We start from the raw sequence: 21,317 nt of genomic DNA, 5'->3' as shown, positions 1-21,317 counted from the left end.
AGAGAGAGGGAGACACAGAATCTGAAGAAGGCTCCAGGCTCTGAGCTGTCAGCACAAAGCCCGATGCAAGGCTCGAACCCATGAGCCACGAGATCATGACCTGAGCCGAAGTTGGATGCTCAACTGACTGAGCCACTGGGCGCCCCATAAGCTGATGTAATTTTTAATATGAGTTCACTAAAATGCCTCTTTAACCTAGACATTTGCTTTCCCCATTTTACAGATGGGAAAATTGAAATTAATCTTAATATTGATATTTTAATATCAACATAGGCAAAAGGATGCCAAAATTATGATTTTTCTTTTCAAAAAATTTACATTGATTCTAAATATGGGAAGGAAACAATTTTAGAGTGAATCTTTTTGTTGAAAACTACAGGATACTCTTATAGGCTAAAAGGTAAAAGGAACTAATGCTACAGGGCAATGCATCTCACAAGACACTATTTCTGTTATTTCAGAACTAATGCTATTGACATCGTTTATAAAAAGATATAAAGAGCAAATCAGGGTTGCACCAAAAATAAAAGCAAGCATTTCCATCCATAGTGGGAAGGCAGCACTTTGGGAAATTCTAATCTTAGTTGCAAATGTCAAAGATTGCAAATTGGATCTTAGCTAAAAGTGAACTTCTGTCAATGTGCTTCCAATGGCACATTTTTGACAACCAGATTTAAGACAATGTGGAGAGAGAAACAATGATGGAAAGAGTGCATAAAGTATATCCATGTGCAGAGATTTCATACATACGCTCTATACCTAGCCCTCTGCCTATAACCCAACAATGAGAATAAGGAAGTATATCAATACCTCATCCAGAAAAGAAAAGAGGGTGGAACACATATGCAGAGACTTACACAGATAAACACACAGCCATATACACACAGACATATTTAGGTCATACAGACATAAAGAGACTAGCACTCAGGTTCAGAAAATGACACAGACCGTGACCCACCAACATACTTATAGACACACAAACCCAGGCAGACAGACACACATTCAGATAGACACACAGGCACAAAACGATACTGACAAATACACAGGCACACTCACAGATACAAACTGTTAGACAGACAGACATATAGCAGACACTGACTTCCACAGATGCAGACAAACTCGAGGACAGACACATACAGACATGCACACATACATGTGCATGCATGCAGGTTATAGGCACACACACAGAAGTCACATTCAGCGAGAGAAAGTTATGCACAGGAGGCAGAGACTCCCCACAGACAGACAGACAAACTCACACAAATTTATATCCACAATGAGAAAGGTACAAATAAGCACTCACAGAGATACACACACATGTAGCATCACACTCACACACTCACACACCCACACACATTCATGTAGAGCTACGGCTAGTATGAGGTCTGGTAGCTGGTATTCAGGCCTCACGAGGACATGTGGGCAGAGGTTGGTGTTGGGAGGAAGGTGAAGTCCATCTGCTATTGTGGGAAGGATGTGAGATTTGAAAACAGGAACTCTGAAGAGCCTTAAGTTTGACACCTCATGTGTGAATGTAAGCAAACGATTTCAGCTCTTTGAACCTCATCCTTACCAGTAAAAAAGGAGTGATAAAAATTATTAAGTCTAAGAATGGACATTGGAGTTAAATGTAAAAAGAAAAAACTGTGAAAAATTTCAAACAAATTTTAAAAAATTTCAAACAATGGAAAACATTGAAACTTTCATGACTGTGATTATCATACCACGTTCCTAAAACCGCAACCAGTAGAAACAAGCTCTTAGGAAAGGATGGAGTGGAAGTACTATTTTTGAGGAGCATTTTATCTCAGAGGCAGTGAAGCCACACAAATTGTAGAGGTTGGATTGGAGAAAATGAGGTAAGCTTATTCTGATTCTGGAGGAATGGAAATCCAAAAGAGATTTTTGTAGTATCCCTAGAAATTCAAGGACAGAGCAGACATTAATCCCCAATTCTCAGGGCAGAAGTCCCTAAGGAAAATCTTTAGGACATCTGTGAAATGGGACACCAACGCCTGGAGAAAGTTCCCAGAGCCATTAAGCAGAGCACCCTTCCTCCCAGTTCAGGGAAATCCAGGTGGGTCTAGTTTCACAATGGCATTCAGATAGTAAAATAATAGTGTTTTTCAAGTGATAGCTTATGTTTCTGGGAGAAGTCTAAAAAGGAGAATCTAGATAGGTTCATTTTAGATTCAGGAGGCAGTTTGTATAGGTTCAAGGAGCTTTATGATAACTTAGGAAAATAGGATCTGCTTAGCCTTGCTAAGGTTGTGTTTTAAACTGAACCCATCTATTCAAGTTTTACTAGGCTTTTAAAAATGTTATTTTTCAGGGTACTTGGGTGGCTCAGTTGGTTAAGTCTGGCTCTTGATTTCGGCTCAGGTCATGATCTCGCAGTTTGTGAGTTCGAGCTCTACATGGGGTTCTGCGCTGACAGCATGGAGCCTGCTTGGGTTTCTGTCTCCCTCTCTCTCTGCCCCCTCCCCACTTGCTCTCTCTCTCTCTCAAAATAAATAAAAATAAACTTAAAAAATATGACTTTCAATTTAAATGGTCTAATCCTTGCCTTTAAACATTCTGCAATCAAATGACTTCATATGTATTTTTTTTTCAACTGAGAATCCTAACTATATATTTTTTCTTTAATGTGCATTTTAAAAAATAACTGAAATATTCCTGACAACATATGTTTTGAATTTTCTGCAACTCAGATATTTTAAATTGTTTAATAGGTTGAGTCGATTCTAAAGGCCATCTAGGTGGAACTGATCTAAATTGGAGGTTGAGAATTCTTAAGAAATACTTTACAGATTTTTTTTTATGTGGGGTGATACAGTGCTAAGTCACTAGACACTAAATTGACACTAAATTTGTAACATCCTTTCTTTGTATATTGGTTGTCTTTCCACTGGAAAATTTCTACTTCCATGACATTAGGATAGGCTCTAAAGAATCTAAGGATGATTTAAATAAATTTCTTTTTTTTAATCTTTATTGTTTTTCTGATTATTCAGTTATAAACACTAAAATAGAAATCATCTACTGTAATACCCAAGATTTCTTTATCATCCCCCAAAACCAGAAACTGCCAGGAAGACCGAGTCACGCATGCAAAAGCAAAGGGCTTTATTACGGGTTTAGGCTCGCTGGGGCCTAAACTCGGGCTCACAGACTTTACCGGCTTGGTGGATCCATGCTGAGAGCCTTAAATAAATTTCAAATGGAGGTCTGCCTACATAAATGCTCTGAGAAATTCTACAAAAGATAAAGCAATGTATATTTTTATATATAAATATACTTATTTATATATTCATATAATATAAATGTATGTATATGTATACACACACACACACACACATATATATATATATATATATTTTTTTTTAAGGCATGGCCCTAGCTACCTGGCTTATAGTTTCTTGACTAATCCCCAACAACCAATGGAGTTAATTATTATTAATCACAGATGAGGATACTGAGGCTCTGCGAGGTCATAGAGTTAGTGAGTGACAGAACCAGAATCGGAAGTCCAGGTCAGTCTGATGCAAAAAAACAAGCTTTTTTCTACTTTTCCATATTTCTTTAAAGGTCCCTCCCATCCCTTCTTTAAACCGCCATGATAATCTTCTTAAAATGTAATTCAGATTAAACGTGCCCCATCCATAAGCACCCCTGATGGCTCACAACTATATACAAAGATAAACCTAAAGCAGCCATGGCAATGATGTTTCTGCCTGCCCTTCTACCAGTTACATGTCAGGCACTGGATGAATGCCACATGGAGTGTTTTACTGAAACTTCACAACAACCCCTGTGTTTAGAAACTATGAAAATTCTCATTTCTCAGATGGAAAATATGGTAGTCTAACTTCAAATGTGTTGCTCTTATACACAACCTTATTCAAGTGGATGGTAAAGCTGGAAAGGAAGGAGGGAAGGGAAAGGAGGGAGAAGAGAGAAGAAAAGCAGGGAGAAAGAGAGAGAGTGGAGAGAAGGGAGACCATGAAGGAGGGAGGAAGGGAAGGCATTTGTTAAATGCCTATATATACATACATACATGTATACACACACACACACACACATACACACACACACACTAGTATATACACACTAGTACATATATATGTATATAGTACATGCTAGGAGGTTAAATATTACATCATTTAATTATCAAATTCTGACATTATTTTAGATAAGAAACTAAGGCTCTGAGACTCAGTTTTTTTTTTTTAAGAGAGAATCTGAGCATGAGAGCAGGGAGAATAAGGAGAAAGAGGGATGGAGGGAGGGAGAGAGAGAAAGAGGGAGAGAGAGAGAGAGAGAGAGAGAGAATCTTAAGCAGGTTCCACACTCCATGTGGAGTCTGATGGAAGCTCACTCCCACCACCTTGGGTTCATGACTTGAGCCAAAATCAAGAGAGTAGGGTACTCAACTGGACTGAGCCACCTAGGTGCCCCATGACTCTGAGATATTAATTTAGTAGAGATAAAGCCAGGGTTGAACACTGGTTATCTTTGTACCATACATGTCCAATACTGTGCTGTGTGTATAGTAAGTATTTAATTGAAATGGAATGGAATTGAAAAATAGTGTGTTCATGGGATAAAGTATCAGTCATAAGAGCCAAACTAAGGCAAAGAAAGCTAGGTAAAAATGTATGGATCTAAAAGATAAATGAGAGAGAGGGACACAAAACCTGAGAGACTATTGAATACTGAAAAGGAACCGAGGGTTGAAGGGGGAGGGGCAGGGAGGAGGGAGGTGGTGGTGATGGAGGAGGGCACTTCTGGGGAAGAGCAGTGGGTGTTATATGGAAACCAATTTGATGATAAACTATTAAAAAAAGAAAAATAAATAAATAAAAGATAAGTGACAAGTTCTGTTAAGAAACAGCTCTGCAAAATTAATATAGTTCTAAAACTGAACATAGTAGGAACATTCTTGAGGATGTTTCAAGCTTCTATGTGGAGCCATAGAAGAAAACCCACATTTCTCCTGAGAAACTATTTTATTTATATAGTAGAAAACTTTACATAATAGGAAAATTTTTATATAGTAGTAGTGGATCTTATAACACATCGCGTTTTTGCCTCATTACCAGGAAGCTCACAATCAAGTCTGTGGCCCATCTCCAGCAATTATGTAAATACAAGAATTTTGTGCACTATCTCCTCTCTAGCATTTATCTCGTTTTATTGTATATATCACTGCAAACCACCCCAAGTTACTTTTGCATTAAGGTAAAGCATAAATATAAGTAATATAATTTTATTAACTTTTTTGCTCCTTAATTTAAATAGAATCAAACTAATAGTCATTTCTAAATGTACAGAATGCTTGGTCCATAAAGGTTGTTCTTGAAGTTCAGTGAATGTAATTAAAACACATATTGTATGTTATGTATTTCATGATCTAGAATAGCATGTATCTAAAGTATCCCCACTGGCAATGTCAAAAACCCTTTCAGAAGGCTCACTAGACCAAAGCTATTTTCATAACAATGCTAAGGCATTATTTGCTTATTCTCCAATGAGTGTGAAATGGAGTTTCCCAGAAGCTACATGGCATTGTGATACAACAACACACTGAATGCAGAAGCAGGAAGGAGAATTGAGCTGTCTTCCACTAAGCCAGACATTAAAGAGATTTGTGAAAACATAAAACAAAGCTATTCTTTGTACTATTTTTTACTTTGAAAAATGCGCTTAGTGCTCAAAAGTTTTATGTATATTAACATCTAATAGGTTTATAATTATTATTTAAAAAATAAATATATTGTTTAATTTTTAGTTTTAATATCTCCTGTGATAAATATTGATAAGTCTGTCCCATAGAAATAGAAACTCCTTGGAGTCTTCAATAATTTTAAGAGGGTAAAGGGGCCCTGAAACCAAAAGAAGTTGAAAAGAGTTAATCTAGAAGGGCTAAGAGTTTAGATCTAGAAGAAATTAGGTCTAGAAAGATGAAGGGTTAAAAAGTACCTGCCACAGTGGCAGGTTAGGGCTATAAAATCCTCACTGCTAGTAAATTTGCCCCATACATGCCCAAACCAACAACTCTTTATGTGAAGTTATTAACTGAGATGCATCAAATTTGAGCCCTTTCACTGGGAGCCCATTAACTGAAATATGGGCTTTTGACTTAAAACAGTTGTAAACAAAAACTTAAAGTCTTATATTTGCTCCTCCCCCCACCATTATCCCTAGGAAGTATCTTAAACCTTGTAAACCTTGTAAAAAATATAAACTCTCACCATTCTTTCCATTTAACGTGCAGAAAAGTAAGGAGCCAAACAAGTTTGTTGTTGTTTTTTATGAATTAGGTCTTAAACTCGTAGCTAGGCAACCAATCAAGTAGCCCTGACAACAGAATAAAAGGAGCCCAATGACTATATTCAGCCAGGAGCCTATACACAGCCCTGCATAGTTGCCCAATGTTCTTGGTTCAAGTGTAAAATCTAACATTAATAAAACTTAAAGTTTTTTCTAATATTTTACCATTTTTTGATCTGCGTATGCTGTTTCAGAAAAACACTATCACAAGTATAAACAGAAAGATTCTTTACAAGGAAATATACATGAAGCATATGTGTCTAAGTAGATCTATCTCATGATTTTAGCATTCATTTCATTAAAATTGATGTTTGAAATTCTACTTTAGATTTTGGGTAAAGTTGCCTTTTCAACCTCACAGAAATGAAGGGAACAAATGAGACACTGGACATAGGGAATGCTGGAGCAAAGTGACCTAGAGCAAGTCTTAGTTTCTTGATCTGAAGAACAAGGACAGTAACACCTACATCCCTGAATTTGGAAAGGATCAAAAGACATGGTATACTTAGTACTGTTTTTGAAAGTCAGAAGCACTATAAAAAAAATTAAAACACATATGTTGTCATGATGTGAAAAGGACTACAATAAATATTTATTTATTTATTTTTAAGTTTATTTATTTTGAGAGAGCACACATAGGAGGGATGGGGGGGGGCAGGGAGAGAGAATCTCAAACAGCCTCCTCACTGTGCAGAGCCTGTCATGGGACTTGAACTCACGAACCATGAGATCATGACCTGAGCTAATATCAAGAGTTGGATGCTTAACTGACTGAGCCACCCAGGTGCCCCCCCTTAAATGTTTTTTAAAAGCCAACTACTGCTCTGCTTTGCAAATGAGGATGTTACAATTAGAATTTGCTCCCTTACTGTAAAATATCTAATGTTTCCAAAACCCTTATGGCACAAGTTGTCATTATCTTGGGAATAGGCTGACATAGTAAAAAGCACTGCAATGGAACATACGCGGCAACTGCTTCCAAAAACAGCCACCCTGATTAATCAGTACTATGTACACCTTTGGAAACAACAAAACCTCACTAGTCTCTGTGCGGTATAAGAAGCTCATTTGTTCCAAACACACCTTGCTAAATAATTAGCTCACAATCCCCTTTCACTTATTGTTGAATGGCTCTATTGATCTTCTGTCTGAACTCATCCTGTCATACAACAATGAATATCTGAATCAACTGTATATATAAGTAACAAAGAGCTGTGGCAATTGACAGTGTGAAACAGAAGACATCCAGTATGTTTTTCATTTTCAATAAAAGGGGGCAGTATTACATCAGTGTAATGCTGATGTACTGTTCTGATATTTTTGCAAAGTACGGTTGAGGAGCGAGAATCTACATTTGCAAAAATTGAACAACTGCTTTTTTTGAAGAAACAAAAACAAGTTTATAATGCACCTCAGAGACTGAATGATTATTTTCCCAACAACTTGATTGAGAAATGTAGATGTACAGGTATATGTACTTGAGAAATTGTATATAGTTATCAAGAATCAAGTTAAATATTTTCAAATATCATAGATTGAAATTTGTTCCGGAAATATATGAAAATATATACTAAATTAGTAAGGACAAAAGCTCCCCAGCACCATAATGTAATCAAATTTGAACATCATCATGTCAGTTATGGCCAGATTCTAGCAGGTAGCTAGTGTATACAAGTTACTCTAAGAATGAAAAAGAAAAATGGGTATCTTGACTTTGTAAGAAGGTTTCAGCTTCTTAGTAACCTTCCATGCTAAGACATTTTGGCCCCAGGGAGCAGTAGGTTAACCCCTCCACCATTGGAGAGTATCGAAGAGTGAAAACAACAAAACTAACAATGATTTGTCAACCTGTCTGAGGTCTTAAAGGAAGTTAGGACCGAATACTAAATGAGCGTTCCCTGTGTCAGATATGTGCTCTACATATGTTTTCCCTCAAAATAATCCTTCAAGGAAAGGGTAATGACTCCATTTTATAAGTATGCTTATTGAGACTCCCAGACATTAGGTAACTTAAGTAACATAGCATAGGCTGCTTCTAGGATTAATCCTGGAAACTGAATCCCAGGATTACTCAAGTTCTTTAGAAAATACTATGTGGCCTCTAATTCTATTACTGTTCCACACCTAGCCTCCACTTCTGCCTCTTTGTCTATATAAACATCAGTCAGCCTTCAGTTTTCTGACTGATACCTTTCCAGAGACAGAACCAGTGGACATCATGGAAGAAAAGAATGACCTATCCAGACAGGAGGTACAGGAAGCAGGGGACTCAGTGCTTTTCTGCTGCATAGATCTTGTTTCTTTTTATTCTGTCTGATTCTATCAAAGTTTTGAGATTATCAATGTAAAAAGTACTTTTATGTGTAATAGCCTTAAAGATCTCATAGAAAATTAATAAACAAGTCTGGCACAGTTCTATAAATAAGAACATCATTGTCTGAGAATTAGGAAAGCTGAAATCTAATTTCTGTTCTGCCATAAACCCACTATGTGACAATGACGAGTCACTTTCTTTCTCTGGGCCTCAGGTTTTCCTTCCGTGAACTGAAGTGATTGGACCAGATCAAATGTAATGTCTCCTCCAGTTCTTTCTATATTTTAAATCCCATCAATGTACTTCACAGACATTATAAGAGGAATGTCCATGATAGCCTGCTTTGACACATGGTAAGATCAAGCATTTTTCTTAAAAGATTCTCAGGAAGTGAGGGGAAAAGCAATTCAGCCTACATGCAGGTAGATGTGTAATCTACCTATTAATGACCAACTCTGATCAGTAGGGCATCAATCTGCTGGTTCATCAGGATTACTAAGATAAGCAAAATAACCAGATTCCCAAGAAACATAATAGCTATTCAGGAAACTTCTAACCAATTACCTTGTCAGCACTCAAATATCAGGAAGGTCAGAGAAGTTAGAGATCACACTTTAGCACCAAAACAGCCCACTTCTGCCTCACCTCTCTTCTGGCCCGATGTCCTTAGCTGAGCTCTAAGGACATTTGGAAGCAGCCTATTTAAAATTCTGCTGTGTATTGTCATGACTAAAATACTTTCTATCTTAGAGATGTCAAAACAACAAAATTTGGTAAGCAATTAGTCTATAATATGATCTAATTGCACTCGTACTTAGGGATAAAGATGGATGGTGTTCTTGACGTGGAAAGCTAAAACCGAGGGCAGTAACTTAGACTTCTGCTGGCAGGACACTCACAGTCCACGCATAGAAGCTATGTTGAAATGATGGAGCATAACAGCTCCTAAGGCGCCGTTACAGTCTATTGTCTCTACAATCTATATATTTAACAGACCCTAAATATCCTGTGACGCAGCCGACCAGAACAACTCCATTGGTGCCGTTCTGGCCAATCAAGTCAACAATGTTTCATTTTAAAGTGCTAAAATCAGGATATACCCAATAAAGTGAAATATGCCATGGGTGCATATGCATTCAGATGGACATATATGTGAGTCAATATGTTGTAAAGACACAAGCATCCCTGTGTAATAAATATTTGTCCACACTTATCATACATATAAAACATGCTTTATATCTATCTAATGTTACTAAATGTCACAAAAATACTCCACGGTGGACCTTGTGATGCTTTGCCCAGATCCCACCTCAGGACTGAAAGATTTACCCTCTCACCTGCATGGACTATTGTTGGTAGCCAGCTGTCAGCTACTGGCCCTCTTTAGCATTGTCTCAGCTAAGGAGAGTCACCTCACCCAAGGTCATGTCTCCTGCCCATGGTAGCCCTCATCCAATGACTGGTTGACACAAGTGTGTAAAAGCTCACCTCCTCCACCCAGTTTGGGACAATTCTAAATGGCCATGGCAGCCTCAAAGCTTCCTGTGGGGTTTGCTGAGGCTGACTGAGACTGCATCATAAACCCATCCTGCTTTTGTCCTTTTCCTCCCATAGGTGGCACACCTATGAGAGAGAGCACACCCCAATAAACATGCTCGCTAGCCTCAAGCTCACGTCCCGATTCTCAAGGAACCCAAATCTGTGATATACTCCTCTGTAAAGACTGTCCAAATAAGAGAGTGACAAGGTATGCTTAATAATTTATAAGGTTTTGTGACAGCAACACCTTGAAAAACTCTCTAAAACTGTACTATGGGCTATAAAGAACAAATTCATAAATCTAATTTATGGATCTTCATATTTGAGAAAACTAAGGTAATTCCAAAGCGAACAACTGCAAAGACACTTAAAATGAATTTGTCACAATCCATTTCACCTATCTTATTGCATATTATATATTTACCCTCTTTAACCTCAGAAGAAAATCTGAGCCTCAGAATAAAAATCAGTATCCTATGGACCATCATAAAATTAAGATGGATGTTTTGATTACAAGAGAACCATAGCTACCACAATACTGTCCTCAATTTACTCTTCTGACTGCATCCAACCTAACAAGCAAGGATAGATATCAGCTCTAGAAACTAAACAAAGTCTATACATGCACAAAATACATTCAAAACAGTGAAATTATTTGAAAGGGAGATCTTGTTAAGGAGAGCTTGTAAACTCTCCTTATACATAATAGAATATAATGGATTTTTCCATTATGTTTGACTATTCAGTGCCCAGATTTCAACCCCAGTAAAGTCATCTACAGAGACAACTCCCTTCAACTTGGAAACCAGAGTTTTCTGGTCCTGCAGAAATGTCTTTTGCCATTTACCCTCAGGGGCCCAGTTATATTCAATATGACATATTTTAGGTCAGGTTTGAATTTATTAGTATTTTTTCAATCATAGTCTAATCTCTCATCTTTCTGCTGTGTCTTCCAAAGCAAAATAAGATTTCATTATTTCAGAACCTCAGACTTTTCTCTCCCAAATAAATTAACAAAGGTCAATGAGCAATACTTAAAATTAACTTGTAGTATTTGAAGTTAGTAGAGTCTTTAGTTTGAACTCCAAATCCAACTGATGATACAAATTCAACAATACAGGGTCGCAATGTCAGACAGAGAGATCATTGCTGAAAGTAAGGTTTGCCCAGGGCCAGTTTATTACTAGGTATGGTGCACATGGAATGGATTAGGATGCTATCTTCCAAGCCTGGTTGGGATGACAGAGGGGCTTCAGTGAATGGCAGGACTGCTTCAACAATGGCATAGGAACACATTATGTTTTAAATATCCTCTGTGCTAATATTCCAAACCAAAATTTGTAGGTGCATTTTTCCAAGAAATATTTCATTCATAAGATTAATCAAAAGCAAATGATTTTTTTTAAATGAAATAATTTGTTTTGTTTTGTTTTTGGTAGAATGAAGTTTCTGAAACGTATTAATTCTAAATGCATTTTATTTAGCCCAGTGATTTTTCAACTAGGGGCAATTTTCTCTTTCCTCCTCCAATAGGAGAAAAATGGAGGGTTGCTACCAGCATCTAATGAGTAGAGGCCAGATAGTTGCCTCCACTCTGCTATGATAAAGAATTATCAAGCCAAAAAAAAAAAAAAAGACTGTCAATAATGCTGAGGTTGAGAAACCCTGATCTAAGCTAATTAACCTGAAGTTTTCATAGCTTTGCATAGCAACTCATCTGGAAAAGAGTTTAACCATGTGAGTTACAATATGCCAAAATCTGAAAAATGGACTATTTCCTTCCTCTGACCCTCTCATTATTGTGTGAGGACTTCTTATCTCTGCCAAAACAATATATTTTGTTCTATATATTCAAGGTCACCTATGGTTTAGTTAAAGGGTATAGGAAATATAAGAAAAGCCTACTCTACCAGGAACTATACTAGGTATATTCACATAGACCTTATTTCATTGTAAGATCAGTAACTCAGGTTACTATCCTCATATTATAGATGAAGAAACTGAGGTTCAGAGAGGGTAATCAACTTGTCAAATATCACACAGCTGGTAAGTGACAACTCAGTGACACTGTTTCAAGTGAGAATACGTATTTTAAAACTCATTAATAATTTCTCACATATGCAAACAAAATTTCTGAAATATTAATGATTGTTACTACTCAAAGAAAATTTCTGAATCATTAATAGTAGTTAATAAGATAAGGAGGATAATTAACTTTTCACCATACATATATACATACATACATATATTTTTCTGTATTAGAAATTTCAGTAAACAAGTATTACTTTCAAACAAGTATTACTAATAAATTTTAAGAAGAAGATTCAAATAAATCATTGGCATGCTTCTCAGATTAATTTTAGGACTAATCTTTGACAAAACAGGAAAGTAGGAGATGGTCCCAAGTATATGTACCCAGTCTGTTGCTGTTAATCCAATTTCCCACTCAATATCCCTAAACCAAAACTTGCTTACTCACTCAGCCAGGTCCCCCAAAAGGATCTTATAACATTATTCACATAAAAGTAAATATGTTATTTCATGGTGTTCTTACTGAGGAAACAATATCATAGATCAAAAGATCAACTCTGTGTTTATCTCTAATATCAGAATAGTAGAAGAGGTTTGGGGGCAAGACTTGTCTTCTTTTGTGGTCCTGAGACCTCACTCTATATGTAAACATTTGGGTTTAAGAACTCAGAAAGTTCTTAAAAAGGGGTTCTGCCTTGTGAAGATGAGGCACTTACGTGACTGAGCAGATCCAGTGACTGGCATGTGTACCACGAGTCCCAAGTATACAAAAGTTTATGGCTTAATAGGCACCAAAAGACACACATTTCCCGTTTCTCTCTTACTTGATCTGATCCTCCCACCAAGAGAATCAATCAAGGCAAAGAGGTCCAATAATCAGTTTTTTGATTGCTTGATGTTAATGTTAGTAAGTCAGAGCAAGCACTGAGAACTGATGTAAAATTCTTTAAGATTTGGAAAGTCAGCACTTCCAGAGCTAAGCTTTCTAATCTATGTGATGACTTTGACAATGTTCATACTTTGAGAATTCCATCATACTTCCATACCCTTAAACTTTTCCCAGCCCAGCCCTTGAACGTCAGCAGTCTGATAGGGTGGCTAAAGAGTATATGGGATGAACCAAGGATGAGAGGTTGATTTAGCATGAGCAATGGCTCTGTATCCCGCTGTAATTGGCTGAATTGTGTCCTTAAGATAGATGTGTTCAAGTCCTAACTCTTGGTACCTGTGAATGTGACCTTATTTGGAAATGGGGTATTTGCAGATGTAATAAAGTTAAAACAAGGTCACACTGGATTAGAGTGGACCTTAAATCAAACGACTTGTGTCCTTATAAGAAGAGGGAGATTTGGACACACACACACACACACACACACACACACACACACACACGACAGTCATATGGAGGGAAGCAGAAACTGGGAGTGATGCAGCTAAAAGGCAAGGAATGGCAAAGCTTGCCAGCAACCATCAGAAGCTAGGAAGATGCAAGGAAGAAATCTTCCCTAGAGTTTTCAGAAAGAGTATGGCCTGAGCCAACACCTTGGTTTTTAAACTGGCCTCCAGAACAGTGAGAAAAGAAAATTCTGTTGTTTTAAGCCGTCTAGTTTAGTCATTGTTACAGTTTTAGGAAACTAATAAACCCAAAATCTCAGAGTATCACATCACCATACCTTTTGAAGAGGAAACAAAGGAAAACACACAATACCCTGGTTATAGCTATATATTCAAATACTCAAGTAACAGTACAACGACCTTCTACTAGTGTCATGACTTTTTTCACATGCTCGCTTAAAACTCCTAGGAGATAGGGAAGTATAAGTTTATTTGAAAGAATAGACTCTCTATCACAGCACCCATGCTAGAATTAGCAAGGATAGAGACAAAGCAGAGGTTCTTGGTTCTAGCTTATAAGTTATAGTCTCAGCCTATACTGAATAAATACACGAATGGAAAGAACTTTTTAAATTGATTCTAAAACTGTTACCAAAGACACTGCCCACTATCCTACTCATGTGTCCCTACATAGTTCTCATGTTTTAAAAAAAGTTTCAGAATGTGGCACTGGGAAAATACTGTCATCTCATTAAAATTTTTTTTAATGTTTTTTATTTATTTTTGAGAGACAGACAGAGACAACGCGATCAGAGGAGGGTCAGAGAGAGAGGGAGATACAGAATCAGAAGCAGGCTCCAGGCTCTGAGCCAGCTGTCAGCAGAGCCTGATGCGGGGTTCGAACCCACAAACTGTGAGATCATGACCTGAGCCAAAGTCAGCCGCTTAACCGACTGAGCCACCCAGGCGCCCCCCCGTCTCATTTTTAGAAATGGCATGTTCATTCATTCATCAGATAATCAAAATTTTTCACCCAGTGTACTACCATAGCCTCTTAACTGGTCTCTTTATTTCCATGCTTTTTTTTTTTTTTTTAAGTTTATTTTTGAGAGAGCTAGGGAGAGAAACAGCGCATGCGCGCATGAGAGAGAGCAAGAGCACATGAGGGAGGGGTTGAAAGAGAGGGCAAGAGAGAGAAACCACGCAGGCTCTGTGCCATCAGTGCAGAGCCTGGTTCGGGGCTCAAACTCTGGAACCCATGAGATCATGACTTGAGTGGAAATCAAGAGTTGGATGTCCAAGGGCTGTTTCCATTCTTAACTTCCTACAGTCTATTCCTGCATATTGGTCAGGATGATCCTTTCATATGAAATCAGATCTTGTTTGCTCCCCAAACAAAACCCATCCAGGGATTCCCATCACCCACAGAATAAAATGCAAATCCTTTCCAGAGCCTACAATATCTATCAAGTTCCACCCCGGGCTATCACTTTACTTCAGGTCCCACCTCTCTTTCTTCTCACAAGCTAGTTTTGCCATGTGGATCTCCTGGTGGGCAGCACTGTCCTCCAAGGGCCCCTCTACTTATCATCCCTGCCCCCTGGGTGCTCTTCCTCTGACTCATCACGTTGCCTCCACCACGGCTGCAGACAGGTCTCCATGAAGTGTTACTTCCTCTGATCCATTCCACCCTATCTAAAAAACAACCTGTAACTCCCTACTCCCTTCACTTGATTCTATTTCTCTCATGGCATCTATTCAGCTCCTGACTTAGTGACATTACATTATATATTTAATTCTTAATTTCTTCATTGACTTTGTTCTCCTACAGTGAAGGCTCAATGAGAGCAGGGATTTTTGTCTGATTTGTTCACTGTATCTCCAGTGCCTAGAACAATGTCTACTATGGAATAAGCACTTGATACATAATTTTTGAATCAAAAAATAAATTAATGTATTTTGTAAGTTGTTTTATTTTGCATTTCCCCCTCCCCCCGGCAGATGGGGAACTTAGCAATAAATTCACTGGTGAGTCATAGTAAAGAGTAGCCTTCATCATGAGTATACATGCTTCTTCCTTCTTTTTCAGAACTCAGATATTCTTTTCCTATACTAATAACCTCATATATTCCCTTTATTACAAAATATTTTAAATCTTTTGTAATGGGACAGAAAGATACCAAGAGGCAGGTAGGTTGGGTGCGTGGGAAATAATCCTACAGTAAGTGGGAAAAAGGTGTATTTGTTCATTAGCAGTAATGCTGAAGCCTTCAAGCTAGAAGCTCAAATCTTTGGTTGCCTGGAAAGCGCCAGATGAGAATGAATGAGCTAATGGATCCAGCAGAGCCAGTGACAGAGGGAAGCATGTTTTACCTTTTCATTCCTGCAGTTGTTCAGCCCCATATTGTTCATGGAAGACAGTTTCCCATCAACACCATGCGGCTGCTGCTGCTGTTGCTCCCGCTGGATCTGTTCTCGCATTTTCCGAGCCTCCTGAATGGCTTTCATCACTGTATCCTGATCTCCAAACAGGGCAGGGGAGTTGAGACTGGACAGGATATCTGCATACACAGGATGCATTATTAGAAGCTTATGAGGTTAGTTGCTAACAAAATACTGCCACTATCCAATTCCCTGTGGAATGCTGCATTCTCCAAACAAGGAAGGGGCATGTTTGCTCTTAAGAAAACCAAGAAAACCAAGCGGTGCCCTTGGAGGATACCCCAGCACTCCAGTTAATCTGGACTCGGTCAATGTACCTCCTCACAGATGAGGGTTCCTAGATTCCAATATTGTGTGCGTGCCCACACGTGTGTGTCTGTTCTGACTAGATCTAACAATTAGTTGGGAGTAGTCAGGAAGAAGGGGGTAGGGAGAGGTATAGAGATCTCTGTGCAGGATGCCTGTTAACTGGGTATACTAATGCAGGAGAGCTGTTTCTGGCCCAGCAGAAACAAATTCTGTGAGGCTACATGTGTACATTAGTGACATCTTTATCTGTGTGCTTATATGTCCACTGCAGGAGAGAGGGGGTGGGAAGGAATGCACTGCACTCTCCATTCCCCAATCACTGGCTGGTTAATGAAGCATTCTACTCATCATGCTGCCTCAGTTATTTACCAAGAGAATGACAACCCATTCCCTACCCCCAACCGAACACCCACTGCTCTCAGCTCCCTGTTTTTGTGGTAGCAAGGCTGTATATGTGGGAATGGTTTTCACATCGGTACAAAGCTTCGAGCACAGTGAGAATAAATATTTACTTTCATTATATTCCATGCAACTCAGAGGGGGAAAAATGAAATTAAACTGACTAATTCTCCTCCGTGTCTTATATTTTACTATAGGTTAAAATTAATACTTTACATAAGCTTTTCTAATTTTAGACAGAAAGATCCACTTGTTTGTATCCTTGTATCCTGGTATGAGCATTTCATAGCACATGTATGTGCATATGCGTGCACACACCTCAGACAGAGAGAACCAGACGAGAGTCAAGCCTACACCACGCATCTACATGTATGCAATACATGTGCATATGAATGAGTTTTGAAAAATTCCCAATGCTGTCTATAGAAAAGTATTTAAAAGTCAATCACTTGTTAGGATTTAGAAAACCGATTATATTTTGCTCTGAAGCTCTTTTGATACAAAATAAAACAAAACATTTCTATCCAATATTGCCTGGACAAAATTGTGACTGCTTCAGCCTATTTCTAGCTCACAATCCAAGAAATATGCTCTTCTGGAGGATAAACTCCATAAGAGCAGGGCCTGTGGCTTGTCACCTCTGTCCCTCACGATGCTCAGGATACATAGCCAACAAATAGCTTTCCAAACAAAATTGAGAAGTGGACTATGGCAAGGCCATTTCAATATCAAACCTAGTATTTATCCTTAAGTTGGCCTTTCGCCCCCTTATCTCACAGCTCCCAACAATCCAGAAACCATATTTACATGCTGGAAATGACTCACTTCTCTCTCCCACACAAGTATCACTGACTCAAAATGAGAATAGGCTGCTGCATGGATCCTAATGTCCCAAATCCGAATGAGGAAGAATTAGGTCTCACCATTAGAAGATTCACTTAACCTCAGCACAGTGCAGCAAATACTCCAATTGTGACCTCACATAAAACAGCACTGAGTTTATAGAACTCAGGTGAGGGGACCTAGATTCTAGTCTTGGCTGAACTGATTAATAGCTACCTGGCTGTGAGCAAGCCATTTTACCTGTAAGAATCATAGGTTAATTAATGAGGGTAATAATGCACTACCACATATAATTATTGTGAAAAATCAAATGAGATATGTAGGCAAAAATGAATTTTAAACTGAAACTGCTATACTTACATATTATTTTGTTTATTCTAATAAGCATTTCAGGCTCTGGGACTCAATAAGGCAAGGAAGGTAATGTGAAGAAATGCTAGTTCTAAATCCCCAATCCCTTAGAATCTCTGTGTCTTACGTGAAAATTAAGAGGCTTAGTAACATGTTAATACTTATTTGGCACTCTGTTACTGAAAAATGCTTTTACATTTATTGTTTCATTCCACATATATATATATGTAAATCTGTTGGTATTGGTTCAGTGCAGTCTTTTTAAATCACATGACTTCTAGGGGTCAGACACTGTGTTAGGCATTTTATATGCGTTTTTCTCTCTCAATTCTCATAACAACCTATGAGCGAGGTAATGTTTCCCTTTAAGAGATTAGGAAACTGAGTTCACAAATATTAAACAACTTTCCCAGGGTCACATAACGAGTAAGTGAAGGCTCTGAGTCCAAGTCTGTCTGATGCCAAAACTCATGTTTTTCCTCTATACTTCTCGCTAGGGTATGAATTTCCCTGGAGATACTTGGCAATGTATCAGAGAGGGTAAAAAACCAGAGGATCATTATGACATATCTTATCAGACACCAATCTTATTTCATATTATGCCATTGAAGTATGTCATTCGCATTTGTTTTAAAGCAAAACTAATAAGGACTAAGTTATAAAATTCACATACACTTTAAAAAGAAAATAGAAAGCTTCAAAGAAATTTTGGACTTTTCGCAGGAGCTTGGAGGCCAGTTCCCTTGGGCTCTTGGAGTTTTCTTGGTCACACTTGTCGGCCTGCAGTTACTTTAGCAGCAAAGCACTAACCAAACACAGAACCCCCCAAGTCTCTGACTTGCTGAGTCTAACTCATCAGCATCTAAAGACCCCATCCCAGCAGGATTTATACTGTGACCTTCTCCAGAAGTTCTAATCACCCCAAGACACCAAAAGGTGTTATGTTTTAGTGGAAAGGATTTTACTTTTACTTTTTTTTTTTTGCTTGGACTAGGAACACTTTGGAAACAGGGATCAGTCAGCACTGAGCAGGTTTGCTTTATTTTACCCAATTCATACATCCTTTCCTGTTGTTGACCTTTCCATTTACCTAAAGAGGATCCTCTTCCCAAACTTCCTCCAATGGGGCTGGGGATGCTGCTTTTGTTCGGCAGGTTAACGGGGCTGGTTTTGCTGGCTGGGAAGAGACTCTGGGTGGGAGATGTCGGGGACTTTACAGGCTCGGCTGTCTTGGGTCGGGAAGAGAGATTCAGCGGCTGTGCGGCTGCTTCGTCCTACAAGAGTTTAACATAAATAATTATTAAAAAAAAGACAAATGAAGCACATTATCACTTAGTAAGCCACAGTTATTTTACACCTCAGAGACAATGCCACATTCTCCTGCAATAATAACAAAAGAAGCTAATTATCTACCTCCTTGAAGATTCATCGGAAGGAAACCTCATTAATTTTCCTGTGTTATGCTTCTATTTACATTAACTGTGTAGTTGGATCATTCTTTTTGCCAAATTAAAATCTGAATTAGCTCACATTACAGCTTAATTTCCTAATGTGTTTTCAAGGATCTAAATTAACCTAGGGCATTTACAAAGAATTATTTAAAATTTCAGCAGCTCTGTAGTGCTTTTGTGGTATGTTCTCAGAAAAGTTCCTGCAACTATAAATAGGCTCTGCAGCTAATTTTTTAATATATATTTTAAATCAAACAATTGCAAGTACTTTAAAAATGGAAACACAGGCTTCTTCTGCTCTCCTGGGCCTCTGCCCAGGGAGCCGCATGCCACGGCATGGCTTCTATGTGGCTTTTTGGGTGTGGACACTCCTCATGGTCTATATTCTCGTCTCTATTCATGTTTAAAATTAATTTTTGCAAAGAGCAAGCGTGCATTATAATTATATTTTACATACCATGCTATATGTAATTTATTTTTCATGTCTAAAGTGATGTTTCTTTATATTCTTTGCTACACGTATTTACAGAGTGTCTATTTTAAGACGCCTGCCCTTCTATACTGAGCAGTTTTCAAATAATCTGGTTTGTAACTCTAGTGCAACCAGGAGCTTGAAAGCTAAGCTTCTTGCCTTTATTTTGTCTCATTTATCCTGCCATTTATCAAACATAACATATCCATCATTCTAGAAATTTAGCTTAATATAAACATATTCATTTAAATGTTCTATATTATTGTGTTCTAACATAAAAATTGTTGGCAAATGTTAATTTCTGTTTTGCTTCTGAGAAGGCACAAAGAACTTGCTTTTAATGTCATTAAATTTTTTTTATTAATGTTTTTTATTTATTAATAGAGACAGCATGAGCAGGGGAGGGGGGTCAGAGAGAGAAGGAGACACAGAATCTGAAGACAGGCTCCAGGTTATGAGCTAGCCGGCAGCACAGAGCTGGACATGGGGCTCAAACCCATGAACCACGAGACCATGATCTGAGTTAAAGTCTGATGCTTAACCGACTGAGCCACCCAGGTGCCCCTAATGTCATTTTTAAAGGACACAGTAGAGCATGGAAACAGAACATCCTCCCTGTTGGCAAACTTGTGATCTCTTTGGGGCTTAATTTCTTCATTGTAGAAAAAGATCCTGATTCTAGCTGATCTCTATGGCCTCCTCCTTTATCAATGGTCATTGTTAAAGGGGGGACAAAAAGAGATGTCAGAAAAGACTACTTAGGAAGAAAGTTAGAAGGAGAAAATAGAAAATCACATGCACAGAGAAGCCAATATACAGCAGGCACTATGCTAGACATTTTCACATAGATTTGGTCGATTAACTAGCAATAAGTCTATGAAGTTGGATAGTATTATTCTAAATAGACAAAGGAAGAAGAGTCAGAGTGATAAAATCACGGTCCAAAGCCATACATGGAAGGACACCATTTGAATTCTACTTTACTGGACTCCAAATCCCAGGTTCTTTTCTATTAAACTATCAGAGAAAATAAGCCACTCAATAACGTAGTGAATTTTTTTTGTCTTGGTAGGAAATAGATAATCTGGCACATCTGTTGCGATGTACATTTATCTATATCTAGACAGAGGATAGGTTCTCAGGAAACGCAGCTATATCCATTATGCACATCAAAAACATCTTACGTGCTTCATTACAATGTATTTCTCTTTACATTCAAAGGATATTTAGACTAGTTCCTTCACTCCTATCTAAATAACAGTGATTTATATATGCTAGATATTTATTTTCTCCATGTTTCTTTTATTTGGGGCTCACTGCGATTCTTGGATATCTGAGTTCAGAGCATTCTTCAAAGTTAATACACTGTTGGTGGCAATGTAAACTGGTGCAGCTGCTCTGGAAAACAGTGTGGAGGTTCCTCAAAAAACTATCCATAGAACTCCCTTATGACCCAGCAATAGCATTGCTGGGGATTTACCCAAGAGAGACAGAAATG

The 21,317-nt window shown here is 38.1% G+C and overlaps 1 protein-coding gene across 5 annotated transcripts in view; it reads right to left on the bottom strand.

Annotated features, from left to right (window-relative positions):
• SOX6 (SRY-box transcription factor 6) overlaps positions 1 to 21,317 on the bottom strand; it is a 372,948-nt gene that overhangs the window by 65,189 nt on the left and 286,442 nt on the right. For all 5 annotated transcript variants that reach the window (XM_029957189.1, XM_029957193.1, XM_029957194.1 and 2 more), the window contains 2 exons: positions 18,987 to 19,170; positions 15,926 to 16,113 (listed from right to left, as the gene is read on the bottom strand). In XM_029957189.1, coding sequence (XP_029813049.1) covers positions 15,926 to 16,113; positions 18,987 to 19,170 — 372 coding nt within the window. The remainder of the gene's footprint in view (positions 1 to 15,925; positions 16,114 to 18,986; positions 19,171 to 21,317) is intronic.

Source organism: Suricata suricatta, chromosome 11, assembly GCF_006229205.1.
Source record: "Suricata suricatta isolate VVHF042 chromosome 11, meerkat_22Aug2017_6uvM2_HiC, whole genome shotgun sequence".
NCBI classification, from domain to species: Eukaryota; Metazoa; Chordata; class Mammalia; order Carnivora; family Herpestidae; genus Suricata; species Suricata suricatta.
Note: the sequence above shows the minus strand (reverse complement) of the source record. Positions and strands in the feature narration are given on the sequence as shown.